The sequence below is a fragment of the Geotrypetes seraphini genome, chromosome 1, assembly GCF_902459505.1.
Source record: "Geotrypetes seraphini chromosome 1, aGeoSer1.1, whole genome shotgun sequence".
Lineage (NCBI taxonomy): Eukaryota > Metazoa > Chordata > Amphibia > Gymnophiona > Dermophiidae > Geotrypetes > Geotrypetes seraphini.
Genome location: NC_047084.1, coordinates 196624716 through 196649348, shown reverse-complemented (window position 1 = coordinate 196649348; position 24633 = coordinate 196624716). Strand labels below are relative to the sequence as shown.

Below are 24633 nucleotides of genomic sequence, written 5' to 3'. Positions count from 1 at the left end.
TACTTCTGCTCACAGCTGATAAAAGGGCCAACTGTCCCTACCAGTGTACCCTCTGAGGTACAGCATGCACAACCACACACTGTTCTTAATGTGGTCATGCATTATTCCTGAATCTGCTACAGGAGAAGTGTAGGAGTCTATGTCATTGGAAATACTGCTCAGTGAAATCTAATGAAGATTCAACTTTGTTCTTAAGTATGAGTAATACTTAAGTCGGGAATCTGTAACTCGGGGACTGCCTGTATTCAAAATAGGCTATATTAGATGCTACTGCTAAGCTGATAAAAAATGTGACATGTCCAAAAATACTCTATATACTTGAATATAAACCAATCTGAATATAAACAGAGGTATCCTTTTTCCCCAAAAAAGTGGGAAAAAAAAGGGGGGGGGGAGTCTGACTTGAATATAAACCGAGGTTAGAAATTTGGGTTATCATGGTGAGCCAATCTATAAAGATTGCTCACCCTCCCTCCCCATCAGCTCTCTCGTAAGTCACTAAACATAATACAAATATCTGTGATGCATATATCCCAAAGCTAACATATTCACAACAAGGTCTTTGCATAGGAAAACCCAACTACATGTAACCACAAAATTAAATAAATGTAAGCAAAAAATCAAATTTAAACCTCAAGAAGCCATATGCAGTTCAACAGCAGAGAAAGAGAAACAGCACTCTACACTTTGGAAAATAAAAAGAAAGCAGTGTAAATTTACTGTAAAACTGCATTTTCTGACCATGAAACTAAAAAAGTATTTTTCTACCTTTGTCGTTTGGCCATTTTATTCATGTTTATACCAGTTTCTGATTTCTTCTGTATTTTCTTAATTTTTTTTCCAGGGTCTCCAGTCTTTCTGCCTATTTTCTCTTTTCTGTCTTTTTCACTTCCTCTCCTATATCCATCTCTAACTGTAACCTTTTTCTTTCAGTTTTCCTCCATGTATTTTTCTTCATCTGTATCTGCTTCTGTTACAGCTTTCCATCTCCCTCATCCTATTATTCTTCAGGTTTTGTTTGCTAACTCTTCTCTCCCCCCCTTCAGCATTTTCTCTTTTCCCCCCCTTTATTTTCATTCTTCTACCCAGTATCTACTCTCATGCCCCCTCCATCCAGCATATCTGCTCCCCTCTTTCCTTCAACACCTCATCTCTCTCACCCTCCATCTCCTTTCCAAGATCTCTCCTTATCACCTTTTACCTTTTGCCTCTTCCAACACTACCCACCTGAGCTCTAGCTGTGGGGAATGGAGTTGTGGTCAGGTGCAGGCACAACATGCAAGGCAGGCAGTTGATTCCTTTCAGTTGTGGCCGCAGCGGTCATCTATACTGTTTGCCGGCTGCTGGGAGGAGGGGGGAATGAGGAGTCAGCGGTGCATTCAGATTGCAATCAGCCCTGATTTTGGTTCCGGTTCCACTAAACCTGCTGGCAATAATGAGGCCAGAAGCTGTGGGGGCCTTCCCTCTTGTCAAGTCATTATAGGCTCTGCTAGGCTTGATCCCACCCCTCAAAATCAAGAATTAACTTCAGAGGGGGGAGGGATAAAGACCGACAGAGCCTATAGCGGCACGAAGGAAGGCCCCTGCGGCTTCTGGCTTCATTTTTTCAGCCAGTTTAGCGGGACTGGGACCAAAGACAGGGCTAATTACAATTCAGATATGCCACTGACTCCTCATTCCATCCCCCTCCTCCCAGCAGTTGGAAAACAGCATGGGCGACCACTGTAGCTGCCGCTGGGAAGAATCCACTTTCTGCTTCGCATGCTGGGCCTGCCCCTGCCCCGCAATTCTATTCACCATAGCCATAGCCCCTGGTAGGTTTAAATTTTTATATTTTTTTAAACTAGTTACAAAAGTAATCAAGCTTAGACTTGAATATAATCTAAGACCCCCCATTTTTGGTCTATTTTTTGGGTCCAAATTCTCAGTTTATATTAGAATATATGCGGTACTTCTAACTAGCATCCACTTCAAAATAGATGCACTGAAGTGAAGACAGATGATTCGTACACTCATAAATGCAAGTAATTCAACATTAATTACTGCAATAGGCACCTACAGTTTAGACAATGTGCTTTCTACCACCTACCCCTGGATGAGAGAAGAAATCCCCAGGAAGCCTTTCCAGAAATGATGAGATTGAAAATGAGGCCCTCTTTCCCTGTAAATCAGCGAACTTCAGGTGCTCTGGAGATGGACTCAGAAAGGCATAAAGTACTTCACTCTGACACAGTTTCTCATCAGAAAGCAACTTCTGTGGAAAACATAGAAAGTGGTAATCATTAAAGATTTTATATTATAAGAAAATTGTGCCCTATGTGATATGCCCCCTAGCTTTTCTACCCTGCCCACTGCATTGTGGACATTGCAGGGGAGACAATGGATAAGGAGCTGTTTATGTGTTCCTATACCTCTTGTGCCCTTTGTGATTGCACTGCTTCACACAACCCTCAGTGACAGTGGCCAATCTTTCTCACTAGGATAGACCCAGCAGATCCAAAAGCATAGATCCATTTCTTACAGTTTCCTCCCAAGAATGTAAGACAGCATTCCAGAGTCTATTTGACTAATTATTGTGTATGGCCTTCTCCATATACAAAACCTCTGTCAAGTTCAGTTGTTAGTGCCTTGATCATATCCTTTAATACAAGTCCTAACACTTATGTTCACACAAAATCAGATATCTAATAATTGTACTTTTGTGCCCATCCAGATCATAAAAATATAATCTATAATCATCTAGATTATAGATTATATTTTTATGATCTGGATGGGCACAAAAGTGCAATTATAAATGATATTTTTATGATATGGTTGGACACGAAATGCAATTATTAGAGTCACTAGCTGAGGTTTTTATAATAAGAGTATTTGATTTTTTGATATATGTGTACACAGGTCCTGGACCTGTTGGGCCGCCGCGCGAGCGGACTGCTGGGCACGATGGACCTCTGGTCTGACCCAGCAGAGGCACTTCTTATGTTCTTATGTTCTTATATGTATTAGAGCTTCAGCAAGCACTTGTAAAACCCCCAATATTGTGAATATCAATTAACAAAATATCTGATTTTGACTGAACATAAGTGTCGGGACTTATATTATATGGAATCAAGGAGCCCCCGCTTTTTAGATTTGACTACTTTAATGTTGATCATATCCTTAGGCAACACAACCATTCCCTATTTACATCAGTTTGTAAACTTCCATCACAGGGTTTCCCAAACCTATCCCATGGACCCCACTGCCAGTCAGGTTTTCAGTATTTCCTTGAGAAATCCTATGAGAAATCTGCATGAATTGGAGACCAATCATTTGCAAATTTAACTCAAGCATATTCACTGTAAATATCCTGAAAACCTGACTGCCTATGAGGTCCCTAGGACAGGTTAGAGGAGTTCTGCTCTATCATATCTTCTGAGCCATCACTTCTCCAGGCTGAAAAGCTCAATCTGTTTATCTTTTCATCACAGCTAAATAAAGGAAGAGTTCCATCCTTTTTATCATATTTTTTGTTCTCAGTAATTTTTCCAGTTCCTTATATTATTATTCTTACCAACCAAAGAAAAATTGGAAAGAATAATGCAAAAGGAGTTAAGAATGTCTGCCATCCTTAGGCAATATAACGCTCCAAAAATTTAACAGAATGAGATAAAACTTGGCACACTGGAAAAAAACAAGAATAGAAAGACACAAATTCAAAAAGGGACAAAATTGGGCCAGAGATTCTAGAGAAATAAGTACACTCCATTCCCAAAATAGCCCAATGCATTTCTAGGAAGCAAGTCAGGGGGATTATAATCCCAACTCCCCCAAAATTAATACAATGGAATGAAACTTGATATGTTGGAAAACTGGTAAAAAGACACATGCTTGAAAAACAAATCCAATTGGACTGAAAGTTTCAGTGAAAAATGTGCCCCTTCACAAAGAGAAAAAATTGACTGATATATTCTATGGGAGAAGTTCCAGCTTCTGTAGCATAGAAACTTACATACAATGAAACAAAGGAGTTAGGGAATCCTTCCTGTTAAAACAATCCCCCCTTGCACATACTACCCCATCCCCTAAAACTAACCATGGTTCCCAAAGGAGATGGTAAGACCAGCTATATAAGAGGCTAATCCACTAGCAATGGTAGCACTGTGCATAAGGGTTTGCTTGAAAAATGTTTTTAAGAAAAGGTATATTTTGTTGTAATCTTGATACAGTAGGGCATGGCTTGGCGCACGCACAAGATGGAGGTATGATTGCGACGCTCCTCTAACCTGGGTAACGGATCGATACTTTGAAATTGTATTTCGCCTTTTTTCTTCTCCAAAGTGTTAGATACTAGTGCGGGAACATGACTAGTACACGGCAATCCAAAAGTGAAGCGGCTTTTGCGACAGGAGGGACGACGAAACATAAAAAGCAGGATCAGTTTACTCCGTCGAAGGTTTCTCTTTCGGGAGACGTAACGGAGAAACTTAGTAAAAGTGAAGTAATGGCTGAATTGAGGTGTATAAAACAGATGCTTCAAGAGAATGCTAATAATATAACGGAAGTGAAGGAAGAAGTGCTCAATATAAACCAGCAAATGGAAATGACTAACAAGAGAATGACTACCTTAGAAAACAAAATGGAACAGATGGAACTCTCTGTGAAGAGATGTAAAAAAGACAGTTTAACTTGAAGATTATGAGAATAGAGGTAGAAGAAAGAATGCAAAAATTATTGGATTAGCTGAAAACTTGGAAGGGGGAAATGCTGTTCAATTTCTAGAGAATCTTCTGCCTACACTATTACAGTTAAACTTAAAACATCCCCTAGAAATAGAACGAGCACACAGGATTCCATTAAAATGGTCAGCAAAGCAAGTGAGTCCAAGACCGTTGATCTTTAAGCTATTAAGATTTCAAAAGGCTTTAGATATTTTAAATTCTGCTAAAGCTGACAAAAATTTAAATTATAAGGGGTCTAAATTGTGGTTTGTGCCTGATTTCGCTAAGAACACGGCGAATATGAGGAAACAATTCCTTATGATGAGACCTCAACTGAAAGAAAAAGGATTCAAATATAGATTGTATTATCCTGCAAAAATGAGGGTAACAAGTGGTGACAGATCCTTATTTTTTGAAGATCCTGAGAAGTTAAAAGACTTCTTGTCGAATTTGGAGCCAATGTCTATTTTAAAGAAAAAGAATTTACTTGAACAACCTAAAATTGGCATCATTTTAGAAGGTACTGGAAAATGGAAAATATGGTTCAAAAGTTTCTTGAAAGGCTTTTTACTCTGATGCTTTGAAAAGTGAAGATCATTTGGAAAATTATCAGTCATGCTTATGAAGGAAAACTTAAAAGAAATAGTTCATAAAGAACAGAAGAAACTCATAAGTTTCAGGATTTAACAATAAGTATGGTCTGACAACTACAAGTTTTTTCTTAACTTAGGAAAAGTGAATACAGGAATTGCATGAGAAAAGTATTCGATATGATAAGAAATGGAACATAAATGCTTTGAATCTATAGAAGAATGTCAGACAAAATTGGTTAGAATTCAAAGGAAAAAGAAAAACAAGGAAAGATTTACTTATTATAGTGATATCAAATGGATCCAGAGTTTTAAGGCTTAAGAGTAATTAAATCTTTATTAAGAAGATATCTCTTCATACTGAATTTGACATTCTACTGATAAAATATTTTCGAATGAAAACAAGTAGTTTATTAACAATTAAAAGTACATTTGTAATAGGAAAGTGAAGATTTATTTGGAAAAACTCTCAGTCAGGCTTATGAAAGAAAACTAGGTGTCTATTGAAAGTAATGAATTCAGATTTTACGTTAACAACAAAAGTAGCTTGGGGTTTAATTTCATTAAGGAAGGAAGTTATGATTATTCTTTGATGGGGTTCTATTGGATGTTCTAAGGGAAATATACAGGAATGATTTCAGAGATTAAATTGTTTAATAAGAAAGATGATTTTTAGTTTTGATTTTAAAGGTTCTAGAAACTCAGATTTGATTTTACAGAGTAAATCTTTACTAATTAGTAAAAGTAAATTGATTCAATGTCAAGGTTAATTGATATATTAGTGCAAACTATATAGTTGAAAAAGTCTATAAAGATGGGAAAGTAGAAATCAACACATAATACAAGGGCTGGTCACTGCTAAGACCCCCTGGTAATTTTCCCAGCGTAGTATTGAATGCAATTGGCCCTCAGAAATGCCACCAGCCACTCAAATATGTTTCATAGTGGTTGGATTTATACATTATATCCTCACCGGGCCATTTTTGTTTTGTTTTGTTTTTAAATTTGTGAATATTTTAGTTTTTCATAAAGTGCAACAGTGCCAAAGTAAAACTTATTGTAGATAAGAGCTAATACTTAGCTTAGCTATACTGGTCCATTCTAAGGGATACTATCACCAACACAGGTTTCATCAGGGCTGTGATCCCTCAATTAGAATGTGTTTCCCACGACGCGACCACTCTATAGGTTTAAAAAAAAACAACAAAAAACTATAGAGTGGTCGCGTCGTGGAAAACACATTCTAATCGAGGGATCACAGCCCTGATGAAACCCGTGTTGGTGATATAGCGGGTCCGCCCATCCCCACTTAATCTAAGGCCTGATTGGCCAATCAGACCTTAGACTTAGTAGGGATGGGCGGACCCGCTATGCCTAAGGCCTGATTGGTCCAGGCTTCTAGAGCCTGGGCCAATCAGGCCTTAGGCTTCGGCGGGATGGGCCGGGAAGGGGCGGGCCTGCCTCATTTCGACGAGGCGTGCCTGCTTGCTCGACGTGCAAGACCCATCTGTAAGAACAGGTTTGGTGGAGTGGGGGTTGTTAGCGCCGGGGGGGTGCGTCTTCGGGCAGGAGGGATTGGGCACCCTCCTGCCAGCGACCGATATTGTCGGGGGGAGGGGGGGCGATCGGTAATGTCTGGGGGGGTGGTCGGTAGTGTCGGGGAGGAGGGTGCGTCTTCGGGCAGGAGGGTTTGGGCACCTTCCTGCCAGTGATCGGTCAGGGGGCCACGGCCCGCTATACTTATAGTGGCAGAGAGATCCCTTGCCGCGATAAGTGTAGCGGGCCGTGTCTAATCTAACCCAATTCTCTAACCCGCGTCTGTAACATGGACGCCGGTTACAGAATCGGGGTTTAGTTTAGGCCGATTCTGAATAGGAAGCCTCTCCCGGGCGTCCTATACAGAATCAAGGCCTAGGTGTCTTGCGGGCCTCGCCTTCAATATAGGCGGCCTGCCTGGGGAGCATTTTTTTTAAAAAAACATGCATCCCGATTGGCTGATTAGAGAGCTGTAGGACGCCTACAGCTGCCTAAAATCGGGACGCACTTTTAGAGAATCAGGGCCTTGATGTCATGGTGTCCAAGATCAATTTCTCAATGAGGTTCAAGGACGGTGCTTAGACTGGGCTGAGGATGGGTGTGTTGAAACAGATTTTTGCATCAACTGCGACTATAGCAACTCAGTTGGTTCTTTCTGCAACAGCTCTCTGAGCTGATCCTGCAGCAATGGTGCCAGTACCAATAGGTGCAGAATGTGTCAGATGTCGAAGCGTGGAGGACCTCAATGTCAAGGCACATTTCAGAGGAGACACCAATTGTAAGGATGGTGATCTTGCATCAATGTGTCAACACTTGGCGTGTGTGATGGTGATGACACCTGGGACAATGCTGATGCCTGTTCAGAGGGGGAAAGATGTTTATGCTTTTTAGCCTTTTTACAAAGTTCCCCTGATGCAGATGTTGTTGACATAATGAGTACCTGTGCCGATGCTGCTGTCGATAGATGATGATCTGCATCGGAGTCTCCAGCCATTGTCGATGCAGTTGAAAATTTTTAAACTGTAATTTCCTGGTTTTAAATAACTTATTCTGTAACTTATGGCAGAGTACACATGAAGTATCCCGATAATGAAGACCTAGACACTGGATACACCAAGTTATATGGATCCTTGCCTGAAATGTTCCTGTGGCATTGAGTACGCTGCTTGAACTTTGGACATGGAAGGAAAAGCCACCAATGTGAGGTCAAAGGACTCAGTGGTCTGGGTAGGTCAAGTAGGCAGTAACCAGAAAAAATAAGTCAACACTCCTGGCCTGAGAAGAGACTGAAAAGTTCCCCTAGGTCCAACACAAAAAAGTAATCAAAAATAAAATAAATTGATATCTAATGAAAAAACCCTGAAATAAATGCCGAAAATGATGGAAAGGCACAAAAACATACAAAATACGCGCACTTAGAGAAACTCTAAGAACAGCTTCTTCGTTCCACAGAAAACTAAGAACTGATGATACCGTGAGTCGGTGTCAGGTGGGAAGGCACTCGCACTCTGTGCAGCATGGGCAGTCTCAAGATTATTAAAGTAACAGAACACTTTTGCACTGTTCGTACAGGGCACTGTAGATGATGTCAACCTCATATGTCCTCAGATCAAACTATTTATGCCATACATCTATATATTATATATAGAAATAGAAATAATTAAAATACTCTTATTCTATTTAAGTATCATTTAGATGTTTTGTCAGACTAAGAACTAATTAGTACTTTACAAATTATGCTCCCTGGATATGTTACTCCATTTAATGTTAATGTGAGCTGATCTTTTTAAAAATATCACTGAGCTGTAATGCATGCGTATTTATGCAAAGCAGCTCATTACTATTACAAAGGGGCTAATGCAAACCGCATTAGGAAATATGATTTGCAGTAAAAATTTTTGTGCCAACTGCTTCACGTAGATTTTGTGAAACTCTTTTTTCAAGTCTAGCAGATCCATTATCGGTTCTTTTCAATCTTTCCCTAAGCACAGGAAGGGTCCCCTTGGACTGGAAAACCGCCAATGTAATCCCACTCCACAAAAAGGGTTGCAGGTCAGAGACAGCAAACTACAGACCAGTGAGTCTCACGTCTATAGTGTGTAAACTCATAGAAACGCTGATCAAACAGCATATTGACACAATCCTAGACGAAGAAAACCTACGTGATCCACACCAACACGGGTTCACCAGGGGTAGATCATGCCAATCTAACCTGATTAGCTTTTTTGACTGGGTTACTAGACAACTGGACGCCGGAGAGTCACTAGACGTGGTATATTTGGACTTCAGCAAAGCATTTGATAGCGTCCCTCATCGAAGATTACTGAACAAGCTAAAATCGATAGGATTAGGAGACATTCTAACAACATGGATTGGGGATTGGCTGAACGGCAGACGTCAGAAGGTGGTGGTGAATGGTACCCCATCTGAAGCGTCGGACGTGATCAGTGGAGTGCCGCAGGGATCGGTCCTGGGCCCAATTCTATTCAACTTATTCATAAGGGATATGATACAAGGACTTAGAGGAAGGGTATCACTATTCGCCGACGACGCCAAGCTTTGCAACATAGTAGGCAAAAGCTCATTACCTGATAATATGACACACGACCTACTGCTGCTGGAACAATGGTCAAATACTTGGCAGCTAGGCTTCAATGCTAAGAAATGCAAGATAATGCACTTGGGCAAGAGAAACCCGCGTAGAGCTTATGTACTAAATGGCGAGACCTTGGTTAGGACCACGGAGGAACGCGATCTAGGAGTGATCATTAGTGAAGACATGAAAGTTGCCAATCAAGTGGAGAAGGCTTCCTCCAAGGCAAGACAAATATTGGGGTGTTTCCGCAGAGGTTTCGTCAGCAGGAGACCTGAAGTTATGATGCCGTTGTACAAAGCCATGGTGAGGCCGCACTTGGAGTACTGTGTTCAGTTTTGGAGACCACACTACCGAAAGGACGTGCTAAGGATCGAGTCGGTTCAGTGAACGGCCACCAGGATGGTCGTGGGGCTCAAGGATCTCCCGTATGGTGAAAGACTACAGAAGTTGCGACTGTACTCACTCGAGGAAAGAAGAGAACGGGGAGATATGATCGAAACGTATAAATACATCACGGGACGCATCGAGTCAGAAGATGATATCTTCTGGCCCATGGGTCCCTCGACCACCAGAGGACATCCGCTGAAAGTCAGGGGAGGGAAGTTTCACGGCGACTCCAGGAAGTACTTCTTCACCTCCTTCTACTCAACCGAATGCAGTTGAATTATCATCTTTCTTCGTTACAAAAATTAAAAATATTAGATCTCAACTTGGACCAATACTCCCCGACCCCTCTCTTCAAAATTCTACAGACTTTCCCCAACTTTCTTTCAGCACTCTCTCAAAATTCAAAATACCTTCTTTATCAAGTCTCCAGCTTACTTTACAAACACTAAACACTTCTAACAATCCTACGGAAACTATCCCCCCTTCCATTCTAAAAAAATTTTTTTCCTTTTTCGGCCCATTCATCCTAGAAATGATATCCAAATCTTTCTCCAATAGTACCGTACCCATGGCTTGGAAAACAGCCTTTATTTTTCCTAAACTTAAACAGCATAATCTGGACCCCACTCTACCAAAAAACTACCGTCCTATCGCTAACCTGCCCATGATCTCCAAACTAGCTGAAAAAATTGTTCATCTTCAACTTACAGAATTTATTGAAAAAACCCATTCTTTACATCCTTATCAAACTGGATTTCGCTCATTTCATTCAACAGAACTATCATTATTGGGTCTTATTTCAACCATTCAATATTACCACGAACACCAAAAATCCGTTGTCCTTATTTCCCTAGATTTAACAGCAGCTTTCGACACCATTGATCACTCTCTTCTCATCAACAGACTTAAAGACTGTGGTATATCAGGTACAGCTTTATTATGGCTTACATCTTTCTTCAATGAACGTCGCAACATAGTCTGTGTAAACAATACTACCTCAGCAGCTACAACACAATCCTACGGTGTCCCTCAAGGTTCGATCTTATCCCCACTACTATTCAACATTTTTCTAGCTCCTCTCCTCACACTAGCCCAATCCATAGGATTTACTATTTTCGCATATGCTGACGATATTCAACTTCTCCATCCTATTAACACATCAAACATTTCTGATATAAAAGATATTAATAATAAATTAGACATTATCTACGATTGGTTATTTACAAATAAACTCTCTCTTAACCTAGATAAATCTCGAAGTATGCTATTATCTATCAAAACCACGGAATCTTTATTAGGTAACATTTCTATCAAATCTACACCAATTCAAATAGATACCAGAATAAAACTTTTAGGCGTCATTATCGACAGAGATCTTACCTTCCATGATCACATCAGCTCAGTTATCAAAATCTGTTTCTTTAAATTACGTATCATCCGATCTTTAACTTCTATCCTAGAGACCAGCTCAATCACTATCCTGATTCATTCTTTAGTAATCTCCCATTTAGATTACTGCAATTCACTCCTCAACGGTCTACCCCAAAAAGAAATCCGACGTCTACAACTAATACAAAACACGGCAATAAAACTTATCTATAAATTAGGCAAATATGATCATGTAACTCCCCTTTTCAAAAATGAACATTGGCTTCCCATCACTCACCGTATCACTTATAAAATCATCATCCTAACCTTTAAAATTAAACTCTCTCATCTTCCCTTATTTCTAGATAAACTCCTCATTCCTCATAGTTCCCCACGTACATTAAGATCAACTGATCAAAACCTATTTTTCATCCCATCCATAAAAGAATTTTACAATACACGAAAAGTAAATTTTGCAGTAACTGCCCCAACCCTCTGGAACTCCATACCACTGTATCTCCGCAACGAGCCACGAATTGACAAATTTAAGACAGGACTTAAAACCTTCCTCTTCCGCGATGCATTTGATATCATATAGAGTCTCACTTATTCCCTCTTTTGCAAACAATAAATAGCTCTGATATTATGACTCCCCCTCCATGTTCTATCCTAACCCCACTGTCACCCTTTTCTATCTCCAATATGTAACTTTTAACCTTCCCTCCCTTCCACCCTCACTTTCCAGTTTGTCTTGTAATGTTATTTATGTTCACACAATATTATTAAATGAATTATATATATACTTTTATTATTATTTTTTTTTCTATACTGTAATCTTATTGTAAACCAGCTAGATATTAATTTGATAGTTGGTATATCAAAATCAATAAAACTTGAAACTTGATCATTGGAACAGACTACCACTCCAGGTGGTAAAGGCCAGCAGCTTGACGGATTTTAAGAATAAATGGGATACTCTTGTGGGATCTTTAAGGAAGTAAATTCAGGGGGGGGATACTTGGAATGGGCAGACTTGGTGGGCTGTAGCCCTTTTCTGCCGCTTTTTCTATGTTTCTATGTTTCTATCATCACAACATAAACGTCTACAGGATGCCAGCTCATGATCTCATCAGAGGGCTATAGTCATAGATCTCACAACACATGACAACCGCCATGCTGCAAAATCTCTTGTTTTGTGCCATCTCTGATCAATAAGAGTAAGGTTGTCTTGAATGCACATGCATGTGGAAGAAAATTTTCCACACCTTTTTGGAAAATTGAATTTAGGGTTAGTGATGGAACCTCTGAAAAGAAATAAAATCTGGAATATGGTACTATCAATGTTTGAGAACACTCTTCATACCAAATGTCAAATAAAATATGTGAGCAGACATCACTGCACTACTCTCTTGTGGCAGCAAGGGTATTATGTGCAGCATGCTTGTTTTGTTGAAAAAATGTAGGAAAAGATAGCTGTACTAAACATTCTTCCTATAGGCAGAAAATGAATAGACCCCTCTAATATATCAGGTTCAACATGAACAATGATTATCTGAAGCCTACTTTTTTCTTTATCAAAACACAGACATTTTATACACTATAAACATTCCACTAATATTCAGCGCTATTTAACTGGCCAGGAACAGCTTCTGGATAGCTAAATACCGCTAAGACAGCTATATTCCACTGAATATCCCAGTCTGTGGCTAGTCGATCACCATCATTATTCATTGGCTGACCGGCTAAGTTTAACAGCCAGATAGACCTGCCTATCAGGTCTATCTTTGGCCGCTATGATTTAGCCAGACAACCAGTGAATATCGGCTTGGCTGGCTATGTCAAACGGGGCTCAAAACAGACTGGAAATTCAATGCCAGTCGTCAGATATGGCTTGGCACTGAATTTACAGGTTCGCTGTCTCCCAAGGTCTGAAAATCGGCCCCTTTATACATGTTATCATAAATGTTTTATTTTTTCTTTACCTGTAAGAAGCTATTCAACTGCTGCTTTGACTTTTCCATAAATTTGTGATCTACAGATTTAAAGGGCAGCTTACTCAGAGAGGGCAACTGAATTTTCTTCAATGATGAAAAGCACTGAGAAGACAAAAAGAAATCTCAGTATACATTATTAATTCTGTGTCTCAGTGTACATTATTAATTCTGTGTCTATAGCAAGGCCTATTTCCATTCAAAATGAAATAAGTAACTGTCTTCTATTAATTGACATCTCAGAATAATACTGTGACATTTACACTTATTTTTGATCATTAACTTATACATGATTGAGTCACATTATTATGACCACCCATCGCCAATAAACGAATAACTTGTTGCCCGCAGACTTCGTGGATATATAAGGTGGGATGTCAGAAAGTTGCCAATATAGCAACCATGGCTGTCATGGGGAAAAAACACGATTCAGACATTGAAAAAGGCATAATCATCGGCTACTGGGCCAAGAGCGGCAGCATTTTGGAAACAGCGGAGTTTGTGAACTGTTCACAGGCTGTTGTGGATAACGTGAACCTTTTCAGCGACCTGACATGGTAACTGTGGGGCTGCATGAGCCATTGATGTAAGAGATGAACGCCGGCTGTGCAGGTTGGTACAGGCCAATCAGCACATTACTGTGGAGCAATCCACCATCCAAATGAACTAGGGAGCTTCCAGATGTGTGTCCAAAACAACTGTACAGTGAACCCTGTTGCAAATGGGGCTCCACAGCAGACGTCTAGTGACTGCATCCATGCTCATGAGGGTTCAGTGCAAAAAAACAGCTGTAATTTGCACAAGAGTACAGATATTGGACTTGCACTCACCGGGCAGAGGGTTGCCTTGTCTGATGAGCTATGTTTTGAGCTCCATCGAACAGATAGACATTGGTGTGTCAGGCATGAAAATGCCAAGAACAACACCCAACAACCATTGTTGGATGTATACAAGCTGGTAGTGGCAGTGTTATGGACTGGGGAATGTTTTCTTGGAATGGTCTGGGTTCCTCGATACCTCTGGAAGGTATTTTCAACCGATATGGGTATCTCTCCATCCATGCCAATCATGTACATCCATACATGTTGACAGTTTTCCCATGGCCGATAGGATCTTTCGATAGAACAAAGTGACATGTCATCCTGCCAGAATTGTTCGTGAGTGCTTCACAGAGCATGACCAAGACTTCCAGCTACTTCCCTGGCCTTCGAATTCCTCAGATCTTAACCTAATCTAGCATATTTGGGACCACCTCAATTGACATGTTCGATGACTGCATCCACTACCATGCACCTGTCAGCAATGTTGGAGGCACTGCAGTCTGCATGGCTCCAAATACATCTAGCAACCACCCCGTATCTTACTGAATCACTCCCACCACGTCTGGATGCCGTCCATGCTATAAGAGGCCATTATTCTTGATATTAATAGGTGGTCATAATAATGTGACTCAACTGTAAACAGCTCCTGTAAATTCCACCAATAATATGACAAAAGAGAAAAATAAAACCAGATTTGCTCACAGAAGTACCAGTATTAACTATCCCATATTATATATGAAGAGCAAGAAGATCATTAAATAACAAGAAATGCAATCACAGGCCAAGAATACATAAACAAATTGTTTTGGCCATCACCATTCTAATAAGAATCTCCAGGCACCCAAGATCCCTTAGACACAACACAAGGGTTTTTGGTTTTGTTTTGTTGGGGGGTGGGGGAACTTAGCAGCTTCCTTCTGCTCTTATTTTTAGCCAACTTGGAAATCAGAGCTTGGATCTGGCATTGAGAATCTTCAGTTGCAAGTTATCCAGGGATTTCCTGCCCATTTTATATTCCTTTCAACATGTGCAGTCTGGTCACTACAGAGTCTGTCATGGCAGGGGGCAATAAATTAGTGTTCCTTACAGAACTTTGTAATCCTGAGTAAGAAATATGACCATTGCCTTTGAGCAATGACCAAAACTTTCTCCCAGATAAGCCAGGGAATTAATAAACCAACTCACATGTCAAATGAGGGACCTATTGAAGAGCAATACATGGCACTTGCACTGTGTTATGAATGATTAGTCTGAATGGATGGCTTGAAAGTATTTAAATGGCATTATTTATGTATTTAAAACACTTGTAGCTCACACATCCAGCATTTATGCAGGTGACATTAATACATATATAATTATAACAAAATTCAACAAACCACAATACAATATAGTATATAACTTACAGGCCGAAACCTGCTCCTTAAAACAAATAAGGCCAGATAACTGTTAAAATGACACATTGCCCAGGTTTCAAAAGGCCAATTAAAAACAAAAAAAAAAGCAGCTTTCAAACTTTTCCAGAATGCCAAAAAATCTGAAATTAGATGAATAGAGTATGGAATTGAGCTCCACAATGAAAATCCAGCCACCTGAAACATTTGGGATTGATTTACGACCTTAGTGACCAAATGAAGCGAAGGGACAATCAAAGGGCTCTTGCTTACGATCTCAGAGGGAAACAAGGTACATATGCCTGTAATAAAGAGGCAATCACCTTAGGTAACAAGTCACGAACAGATTTAAATACCAAGTCAATATCTTGAATTGTATTCGCCATGCAACTGGCAACCAATGAAGTTCATAGAAAAACAACAAATGGGCTTTCAAGCAAACATCCTGCCCATCATAAGCAAAAGCATTATAGAAACATTGGGCAAATACAGGACTGATATATGCCTTAACTTAGAACTTCCAACATTAATGAAATCCAATTTGAATGAGAGGAATGGGTGGAAACGCATAGAGAAACTTGTGTGTCCAATCCAGAAGAAAAGCGTCAGACGCCAGACGATGAGAAGAGTACAGTCTGAAACAGAACTGGGGCTACTTCTTGTTGTTGTGGGAGGGGATGCAATCAAATCCACTTGGTATCCCCCATTGAGAGAAAGTGGGATGGAGAACTGCTGAGTTGAGGGTCCATTTGTGAGGTGAACTAGAAGGACATGATTGACTACTAAATGCTGAAAAGCTCCGAGAGCATAGTAAATTGCTTTGAGTTCCAAGAGATTTGTGTGAAAATGTTCTCTGGGGGACCAATGACCTTGAGTGTGAAGGCCATCCAGATGACCTCCCCAAGTATAGGTTGACGAATCCGTTGTCAGAACTTTTTGGTGAGGAGGCATGTGAAACAAAAGACATCTGGAAAGATTGGAAGAGTTCATCCACCAATGGAGCGACCGTTGAAGAGACAAGGTGACAGAAATGTGTTGTGAGAGTGGGTCAAGCTCCTGAGACCACTGTGAAGCCAGAGACCATTGAGACGTCCGGAGATGAAGCCTCGTAAGGGGAGTAACGTGGATTGTGGAAGCCATGTGATCCAGAATAACCATCATGTACCTACCTGGCTGAAATTGACTGAAACTGGGCAATCTGATAACAAAGTTGGATTAAAGTGTCCTGACATTGTTGAGGAAGAAACACCCTGAGTTGAATGGTGCCGAGCAGAGCTCCGATAAACTAGAGTATCTGAGATGGCCGAAGTTGTGATTTGGGAAAGTTGATCTCGAACCCCAAATTGGAAAGAAATAGTATGTATGTCTGATTTGTTGCTATGAGTACACCTTGAGACGAAAGATCCTTGATGAATCAGTCATCTCAAGGCCACTGCCACCAGCACCACCAGGCACTTGGTGAAGACTCTGGGAGAGGAGGCCAAGCCGAAAGGCAAAACCTTGTATTGATAGTGCTGAGGTACTTCCTGGAAGCCAGATGAATGGGGATAAGAGTATAGGCTTCCTTGAGATCTAGAGAGCATAGCCAATTGTTGTGAGCCAAGAGGGGATATAAGTGGCTAGAGACATCATTCAAAACTTTTCCTAGACAAGAAACTTGTTGAGGGCTCTGAGATCTAAAATAGGTCAGAGACCTCCAGTCTTCTTCGGAACTAGAAAATAGCGGGAGCACATCCTCCAGTTGTGATGATCCTCAGGAACCTTCTCGATGGCATTTAGGAGAAGAAGAGAATCAATTTCCTGAAGAAGAAGGGAGGACTGGTGAGGGTTCAAAGCAGACTCTCTTGGAGGATATGGAGGGACGGTGACAAAATGAAGAGTAACCCTCACAAATGATCTGTAGAACCCAGAAGTCTGAGGTGATCAACTACCAAAGATGAAAATAAAGTTGGAGATGACTTCAGATTGGCTGAGGGAGAGGCTGATGTAAAGGAATTGCAACTATGCTCTCTAGGAGCCCGTCAAAAAGACTGAGTCGATTTAGCAGGAGCAGATGCTTGAGGTTTCTGAGGGCGTTGTTGCTTCTAAGAACATAATAATAGCCTTACTGGGTCAGACCAATGGTCCATCAAACCCAGTAGCTCATTCTCACGGTGGCCAATCCAGGTCACCAGTACCTGACCAAAACCCAAGGTGTAGCAATATTCCATGCTACCAATACAGGGCAAGCAATGGCTTCCCCCATGTCTTTCTCAATAACAGACTATGGAGTTTTCCTCCAGGAACTTGTCCAAACCTTTCTTAAAACCAGTTACGCTATCCGCTCTTACCACATCCTCTGGTAACACATTCCAGAGCTTAATTATTCTCTGAGTGAAAAAAAAAAAATTCTGCCTATTGGTTTTAAAAGTATTTCCCTGTAATTTCATCGAGTGTCCCCTTTAGTCTTTGTAATTTTTGACGGAGGAAAAAAATTGATCCACTTGTACCCGTTCTACTCCACTCAGGATTTTTTAGATCTCCCCTCAGCCATCACTTTACTAAGCTGAAGAGCCCTAACCATTTTAGACTTTCCTCATACAAGAGGAGTTCCATCCCCTGCACCATCCTGGTCGCTCTTCTTTGAACCTTTTCTAGTGCCACTATATCTTTCTTGAGATAAGGAGACCATAATTGAGTGCAATACTCCAGTTGAGGTCGCACCATAGAGCGATACAGGGGCATTATGACATTCTTAGTCTTGTTAACCATCCCTTTTTTAATAATTCCCAGCATCCTGTTTACTTTTTTGGCTGCCGCCGCACATTAGACAGAAGGTTTCATCGTATTGTCTGCAATGATACCCAGATCCTTTTCTTGGGCGCTAAACACCCCCCCCCCCAAGGTGGACCCTAGCATACGGCAGTGTTCCCGCTAAGCTGCGCTGGCGTGCGCTGGCGCACAAAATATTACATCGCAGCGCACAAGTTTCTCGTCACAGCGCACACACGCGTCGCAAAGGTAAGGGGAGGCTGGGGGAGGAATCGGACGTCGGGGTGGGGGTGCGAGGGTTCACGGAAGTTTCGCCCCCCACATTTCGCCCCCAGCAATTCGCCCCTCACATTTCGCAGTGGGCGCGACTGGAATCAAGCGCGGGCGGAGTTGAGAGGAAGCGGCGGCCGTGGCTCAGGCCAAGCGCCGGCACGGCATCAAGAAAGGGGACGGAAGTGGCGAGAGTCCGGCGCTTGTCGTTCTCCTCAGGCGACGCTGTGCCTGCACGTCCTCCTCAGAGCCTTGTTTTGTTCATCCGCCGCTCCGCTCCGCTGCCTGAAATGTGGCGTACCAAGGGGGGGCGGTCCGACGATGGGAAGCAGAGAGAGCTTGGGGCAGCCGCAGTGGTGGCTTTGGGGCCTGTTTCCATGGATGGTGGCAGCAATGGCTTTGTGGAGGGTAGGGAGAAAGAAAGAAAGGGGGCAGGCAGGGAGACAGAAGGGAAACAGAAAAAAAGAAAGGGGGGCATCAAGAGAGAAAAAAGAAAGAAAGGGCAGGGAGAGAGGAAGAAAATGTTAGGGGAGGGAATGAGGTCTGGAGGAGAGGAAGCATACAGGCTGAAAGAAGGGAAGAAAGATTGGATGCACAGTCAGAAGATGAAAGTGCAACCAGAGACTCATGAAATCACCAGACAAGGTAGGAAAAATGATTTTATTTTAAATTTAGTGATCAAAATGTGTCTGAATTTATATATGCTGTCTATATTTTGCGCTATGGCCCCCTTTTACTAAATCGCAATAGTGTTTTTTAGCGCAGGGAGCCTATGAGCGTCGAGAGCAGCGCTGGGCATTTAGCGCAGTTCCATGCGCTAAAAACTGCTATTGTGGTTTAATAAAAAGGAAGAGGGGTATATTTGTCTATTTTTGTATGGTTGTTATTGAGGTGACAATGCATAGAGTCATCTGCCTTGACCTCTTTGAAAAAAACCCAGAATAGGAATGATAATTAACATTTTCTCAGCGTATAGTGTGCTTTGTGTTTTTTAATTTTATTATTGGTAGATCATTTTGACTTGGTCATTTTAAAGTAGCTCGCAAGCCCAAAAAGTTTCTATTTATTTATTGCTTTAGGAGACATATGTCACTGTTTCTGTGGTGTTGCATTTTATGCAGAGTCCAGCTTCTTGCTGGTTCAATTTAACCTTTGTCTGTGTATTTCTATTTTATCCCCCCTTTTACAAAACTGTGGAGCGTTTTTTAGCGCCAGCCGTGGTGGTAGCAGCTCTGATGCTCAGAATTCTATGAGCATCAGAGCTGTTACCAATGTGGCTAAAATCCACACTACAGTTTTGTAAAAGGGGGAGGGGTTAGTTTGTGATGACATATTCCATACTAGGCGAAGGTATTTTCTGTGTTCTGTGTGTTCGAAAGACATGGTTTTCTGTTAGGATTGACGGTGTAGGATTGATCTGTGCTGGTCTGGCTTGTTTAGTTTTACAATGGGTGTATTGATGTACTGCTCACTGCAATATGTAAGATGCTGCCTTTTCCTAGTTACTCATGTGTGACGTGTGGCTTGTTACTAAAAATCATGTTTTGCGTACAGATGGGGGGTGCCAAAAAATGATGGGCCCCGGGTGTTACATATGCTAGGTACGCCACTGTATATAAAGATACCAGAAAGCTGGCGAAGCAAAAACTTTAAGTAAATTGTTATTCTTTTAAGTTTTGAGTATTTAACCCTCCCACAATCTCATGGGCACTTGTCCTCCGCGCCTGCTCATAAATTTGTGGAGTATGTAACTTGTCGCTCATGCATATTTTTTTTTGCACACACCTCATCAATCCTTAGAGGGAACATTGGCATACGGTAACTGTGATTCATGTTATTCTTCCCAATGTGCATCACTTTGCATTTGTCCACATTAAATTTAATCTGCCATTTGGATGCTCAGTCTTCCAATGTCTTAAGGTCTGCCTGTAATTTTTCACAATCCGCATGCGTTTTAACAACTTTGAACAATTTAGTGTCATCTTTCAGTTCCTCCGCACCACTGCCCTTGAAAACCATTTCTGGTTCAGGTAGATCTCTTACATCTTCTTTCTTAAAGACTGAAGCAAAGAATTCATTGTCTTTCTGCTACGGCCTTATCCTCCCTAAGCACCCGTTTCACTGCTTGATCATCCAACAGTTCCACATATTCTGTTTCTTATGTTGTGGCCTGGAAGGAGCAGAATGTTTGGTCAAAAAACACCTCTGATATGACGAAGAGGGCTTGAATGGTCTTGCCGAGGAAGGCTTGGGTTTAGGTTTAACTAAAGCATTCCACTGTTTTCATGGTCAGTGAGCTTTTGAGTGGCATTTTCCATTGAGTCCCCAAAAAGCTCTTTCCCAAACAGGTGATATTTGCCAATCTGTCCTGAAGATTAACATCCATATCAGCAACCCTGAGCCAGGCTAATCTTCTCATGGCCACAGACATAGAAGAAGCCCTGGACATCAGTTCAAACACATCATAAGCCAATCGAACCATGTACTTCCTCAATTGGGTGAGAGTGCTGACAATGTGCTGAAAATCTTTTGTTTTAAGAGATGGAAGATATTTCTGAAAAGCAGGCAATTGTTTGACAAGATTTTTCATGTAACAGGCAAAACAGAAGTTGTAATTGATGACTCGATTTGCAAACATGAAATTTTGGTAAAGCCGTCGGCCAAATCTGTCCATAGTACGTCCCTCTCAACCCCGGCGGGACCAAGACTTAGACTTTGGATGGAGTGGACATCAAGGTGGACTCCATCATTAAAGATTGATGGGACAGTTGAGGTTTATCAAAGCCTGGATTGGAAATCTTAGAGAGAGGGTCCAATTTCCTAGGAGCAACAGGAACCGAGAGAGGAGGTTCCCAGTTTTTTGGGAGGGTTTCTCAGAATTCCAAGCAAAGTAAGTTTGAGAAGCTCCTTAGAAGGCTGGTCATAGTCCAAGGTTCCCAAAAATTCAGCACTATATTTGGAATCTGCCTCCAGTTTGATGGACAGATCTTTTCCCAACTGTGAAAGAAAGTCTTTCAGTGGGAGAAGTCGCTCTAGGAGGAGTCTTTTGAGGAAATTGTGCCTCAGGAGAGTCATAAGCCTGTGTAGTTGAATGAGAAATGTCCGCATTGGAGTCATACTGCAGGTCAGAATCAATAAGGACAGAAGGAGAGCGATGCTGACAGAACAGTGTCGATCAGATAAGAGCAAAGGTTCTTCAGGATGTTTACACTTCTCAGGATGTGAATGAGAATGTGATTGGATTTGAGGGAACACTTACTAGACTGTCTCGAAGAAGAAGAAGAATGATGCTTCGAGGAACTGGAACGGTGTCTGGAAGAACAATGCTTTGATGGACTGAATGGACTAGATCGGTGTTGGGATCCAGGATGCTGCATCAGTGGAGCATCAGTGGTACCAGAAGGCCTCATAGTGTCATGCTCAGGCTGAGCCGATATCGGAGAAGTCAGTGTTGGGGTCAATAGACAAAACATATCCTCATACTCTTTACGAAACAGAGCATCAAGCTTCGGTTGGAAGGTAAGCATCAGTACCTTTGATTGGTTACCAGTACCATCGGTACTGTGACTCATTCTGGAGAGGATGACTCAGATGACGATGCACCCCTCGATTTTGAAACGAGTCGAATAAGGGGTCTTTGCTTGGTTGGCATGACTGGCCTCGATGCCTTAGTGACCTGCAACCCCATCTGGGAAGCTGTTGTTTTTTTAGCTGGCTTGCTAGATGGAGCGATGACCTGCAACAACAGAGTCGATGTTGGTGCATCGGATTGTGTCTGTATCTTCGACGTCGATGGTTGTGATGTTGAATCCCTCTCCATTCTGACACAGAACAACTTTTCTTGTTGAAGAATGTGGCCCTTAATGGTGCGCTTTTGAAGAGTAGAGCAGTGTGCACAGGATTGAACCCGATGTTCTGGACTAAGTCATTGTAAGCACCAGTTGTGGGGCTCTGTGATGGTAATGGTCCTTTGGCACTTTTTAAAACCCGTTAATTGGTGAGACATCAATGGAAACACCACCTCAGCCAAATTGAACTCAATGGCTGAGGTGAGAAAAATGTCCCGCCAGTCAAATCACCGAAAGGCAAAGAATGGAAAAAAAACTACTCCTGAGTTGGATTTTTTTTTTTAAAAGAAAAAGAAATAAAGGAATAAAAAGAATAATAATTAAGGTAAAAAAAGAGCACGCAAGCGGGAAGGCAAAGGCAAAAAATGAATGAACATTTGAAAGCACGACTTCTTAGCTCCATGGAAAACTAAGAGCCGAGGAGCTGTGCACCTACATTTGGCAGGAAGACACTCGTGCATGCGCAGTGCGGTCAGTCATGAACTTTCTAAAGTTCTAAAAGTGCCGATGCACTTTTAAAGCTGTCCATATCGGGGTTCCATGAATGACTAAACTAAACTAAACCTTAAGTTTATATACCGCATCATCTCCACGGATGTTGTGGAGCTCGGCACGGTTTACAAGAATTTAAAATTTAGGAAGAGAAGGAAAAAAAAGGTTTACATGAACTTATATATAGAAGTAAGGGGGGATAGAATTACATTTTAGTGAAAAGCCAAGTTTTCAGTTGCTTGCGGAATAATTGGAGGGAGCCCAGGTTCCGCAGCGGGGTAGTAAGGTCGTTCCAAAGACCTGTGATTCTGAAGAGAAGGGATTTTCCCAGTTTGCCTGCATAGCGAATACCGTGTAGAAAGGGGAAGGATAATTTATACCTTTGGGCGGGTCTGGTAGAGTCAGGACTCGAGGAGTTATAAGATAGTGACGTCACCCACATGTGAGAATATTATGCCTGCTTGTCCTGGGATAAGAATGAATTAGCTTGAATGGAATAGTCATGGGCAGTGGTGTTCCCAGTAGCATCATGGGGGCTGATCACATGACTTAACGGGTTAAAAACACCAACACCTTGTAGAGAACTGGTCAGCTGCAAGACTAGACAGAGTTTTGCCCATTCTGTGAGATGTTTGTAATAGTTAGTTATATTTGATAATATTATTATGATAAATATAATGGCTATATGGATTTCATGCTATGAGAAAGATAAACATATAAGTGAATGAAGTGGTTTTCGGTATTGATATGGTATTTTATGCAAGGTGGTAGGCTTCTCCTTCTGATGAAGCCGGAAAATGAAACTCAGATCTGAATTGGGGTGAGTCATTAAAATATAACAACTAGATAGAAATATTAATATGTTGTAATGAGCATTTGAGCACTGTTCATCGCTTCATTACTTGTCCTTTCAGATAAGTGGCTGTATTTTAATTTTCTTTGAATAATGTTGGTGGTGGGGAAAAATTGAAGTGCGATGATGGTTCCTAGTTATCTTTTCCTCCCAGATGGAGAAATGAATGGCACTGAGCACTTCTTTCACTATCATATGTATGAGTTAAAGTACACTGGTGATATTTATTAGTTTTTCTTTTGTATTTTGCATAGCTTTTTCAACGTACATTTTAGGTTAAAGCCCTGAAATATTAAAAGAGTGATCTTTAGCAGGGCCAATTATTAATTTAATTTGTTCCAATTGTGTACACTTATAAGAACATAAGAACAGCCTTCCTGGGTCACACCAATGGTACATTTAGCACAGTATCCTGTCTTCACAGAGGCCAATCCAAGTCACAAGTACCTGGGTTTTGCCAGTGAATATGCATGAGATGGAGGCATTAAATGCAAATAGATCTCATGCATATTCATTTGGGGAAATCCTGAAATCCCAATTGGATTGCAGCTTTTGAGGATCATGGTTGAACACCCCTCATATAGATAAGATTGAATAACAGGAATTAGAAAATAAAGGGACTAATTTAAAGAAAATTGCACATGAAGTCAGAAAGGTGCTTGATTATTATCACAGCTAGGGTAGGAGTAGCTAAGCATGGTACAATATGTATAGGTGGTTTTATGCCTTCTGTATGTGTAACTAGCAAATTAGTTACTTCTTCCATTAGAGGCCTGGGTGAAGAGCTTCCTGAAGTAGAGATAGTCTTGTGTTAAGTGAAGCTTTTCAGGGGATGAATTCCAGAGAGTGTGGAGGCTATTCCGGAGAAGGCTCACTGGCGGGTATCACATTATGTAATGTTCTTTGCAGAGGGTGTACTTAAGAATACTCCTTGGGAGGACCTTAGACACCTTGGCCACCTAAGCACAGTTACTTTTGTTTTGATTTCATTCTCTTTCTATAGAAAAATCCTTTATGATAATCCCATGTGTTCTTGACT

The 24633-nt window shown here is 41.2% G+C and overlaps 1 protein-coding gene across 6 annotated transcripts in view; it reads right to left on the bottom strand.

The window, feature by feature from the left end:
* The window catches only part of SNX25 (sorting nexin 25), a 421363-nt gene that overhangs the window by 110213 nt on the left and 286517 nt on the right, over positions 1–24633 (bottom strand). For all 6 annotated transcript variants that reach the window (XM_033943506.1, XM_033943498.1, XM_033943491.1 and 3 more), the window contains 2 exons: positions 13160–13273; positions 2090–2254 (listed from right to left, as the gene is read on the bottom strand). In XM_033943506.1, coding sequence (XP_033799397.1) covers positions 2090–2254; positions 13160–13273 — 279 coding nt within the window. The remainder of the gene's footprint in view (positions 1–2089; positions 2255–13159; positions 13274–24633) is intronic.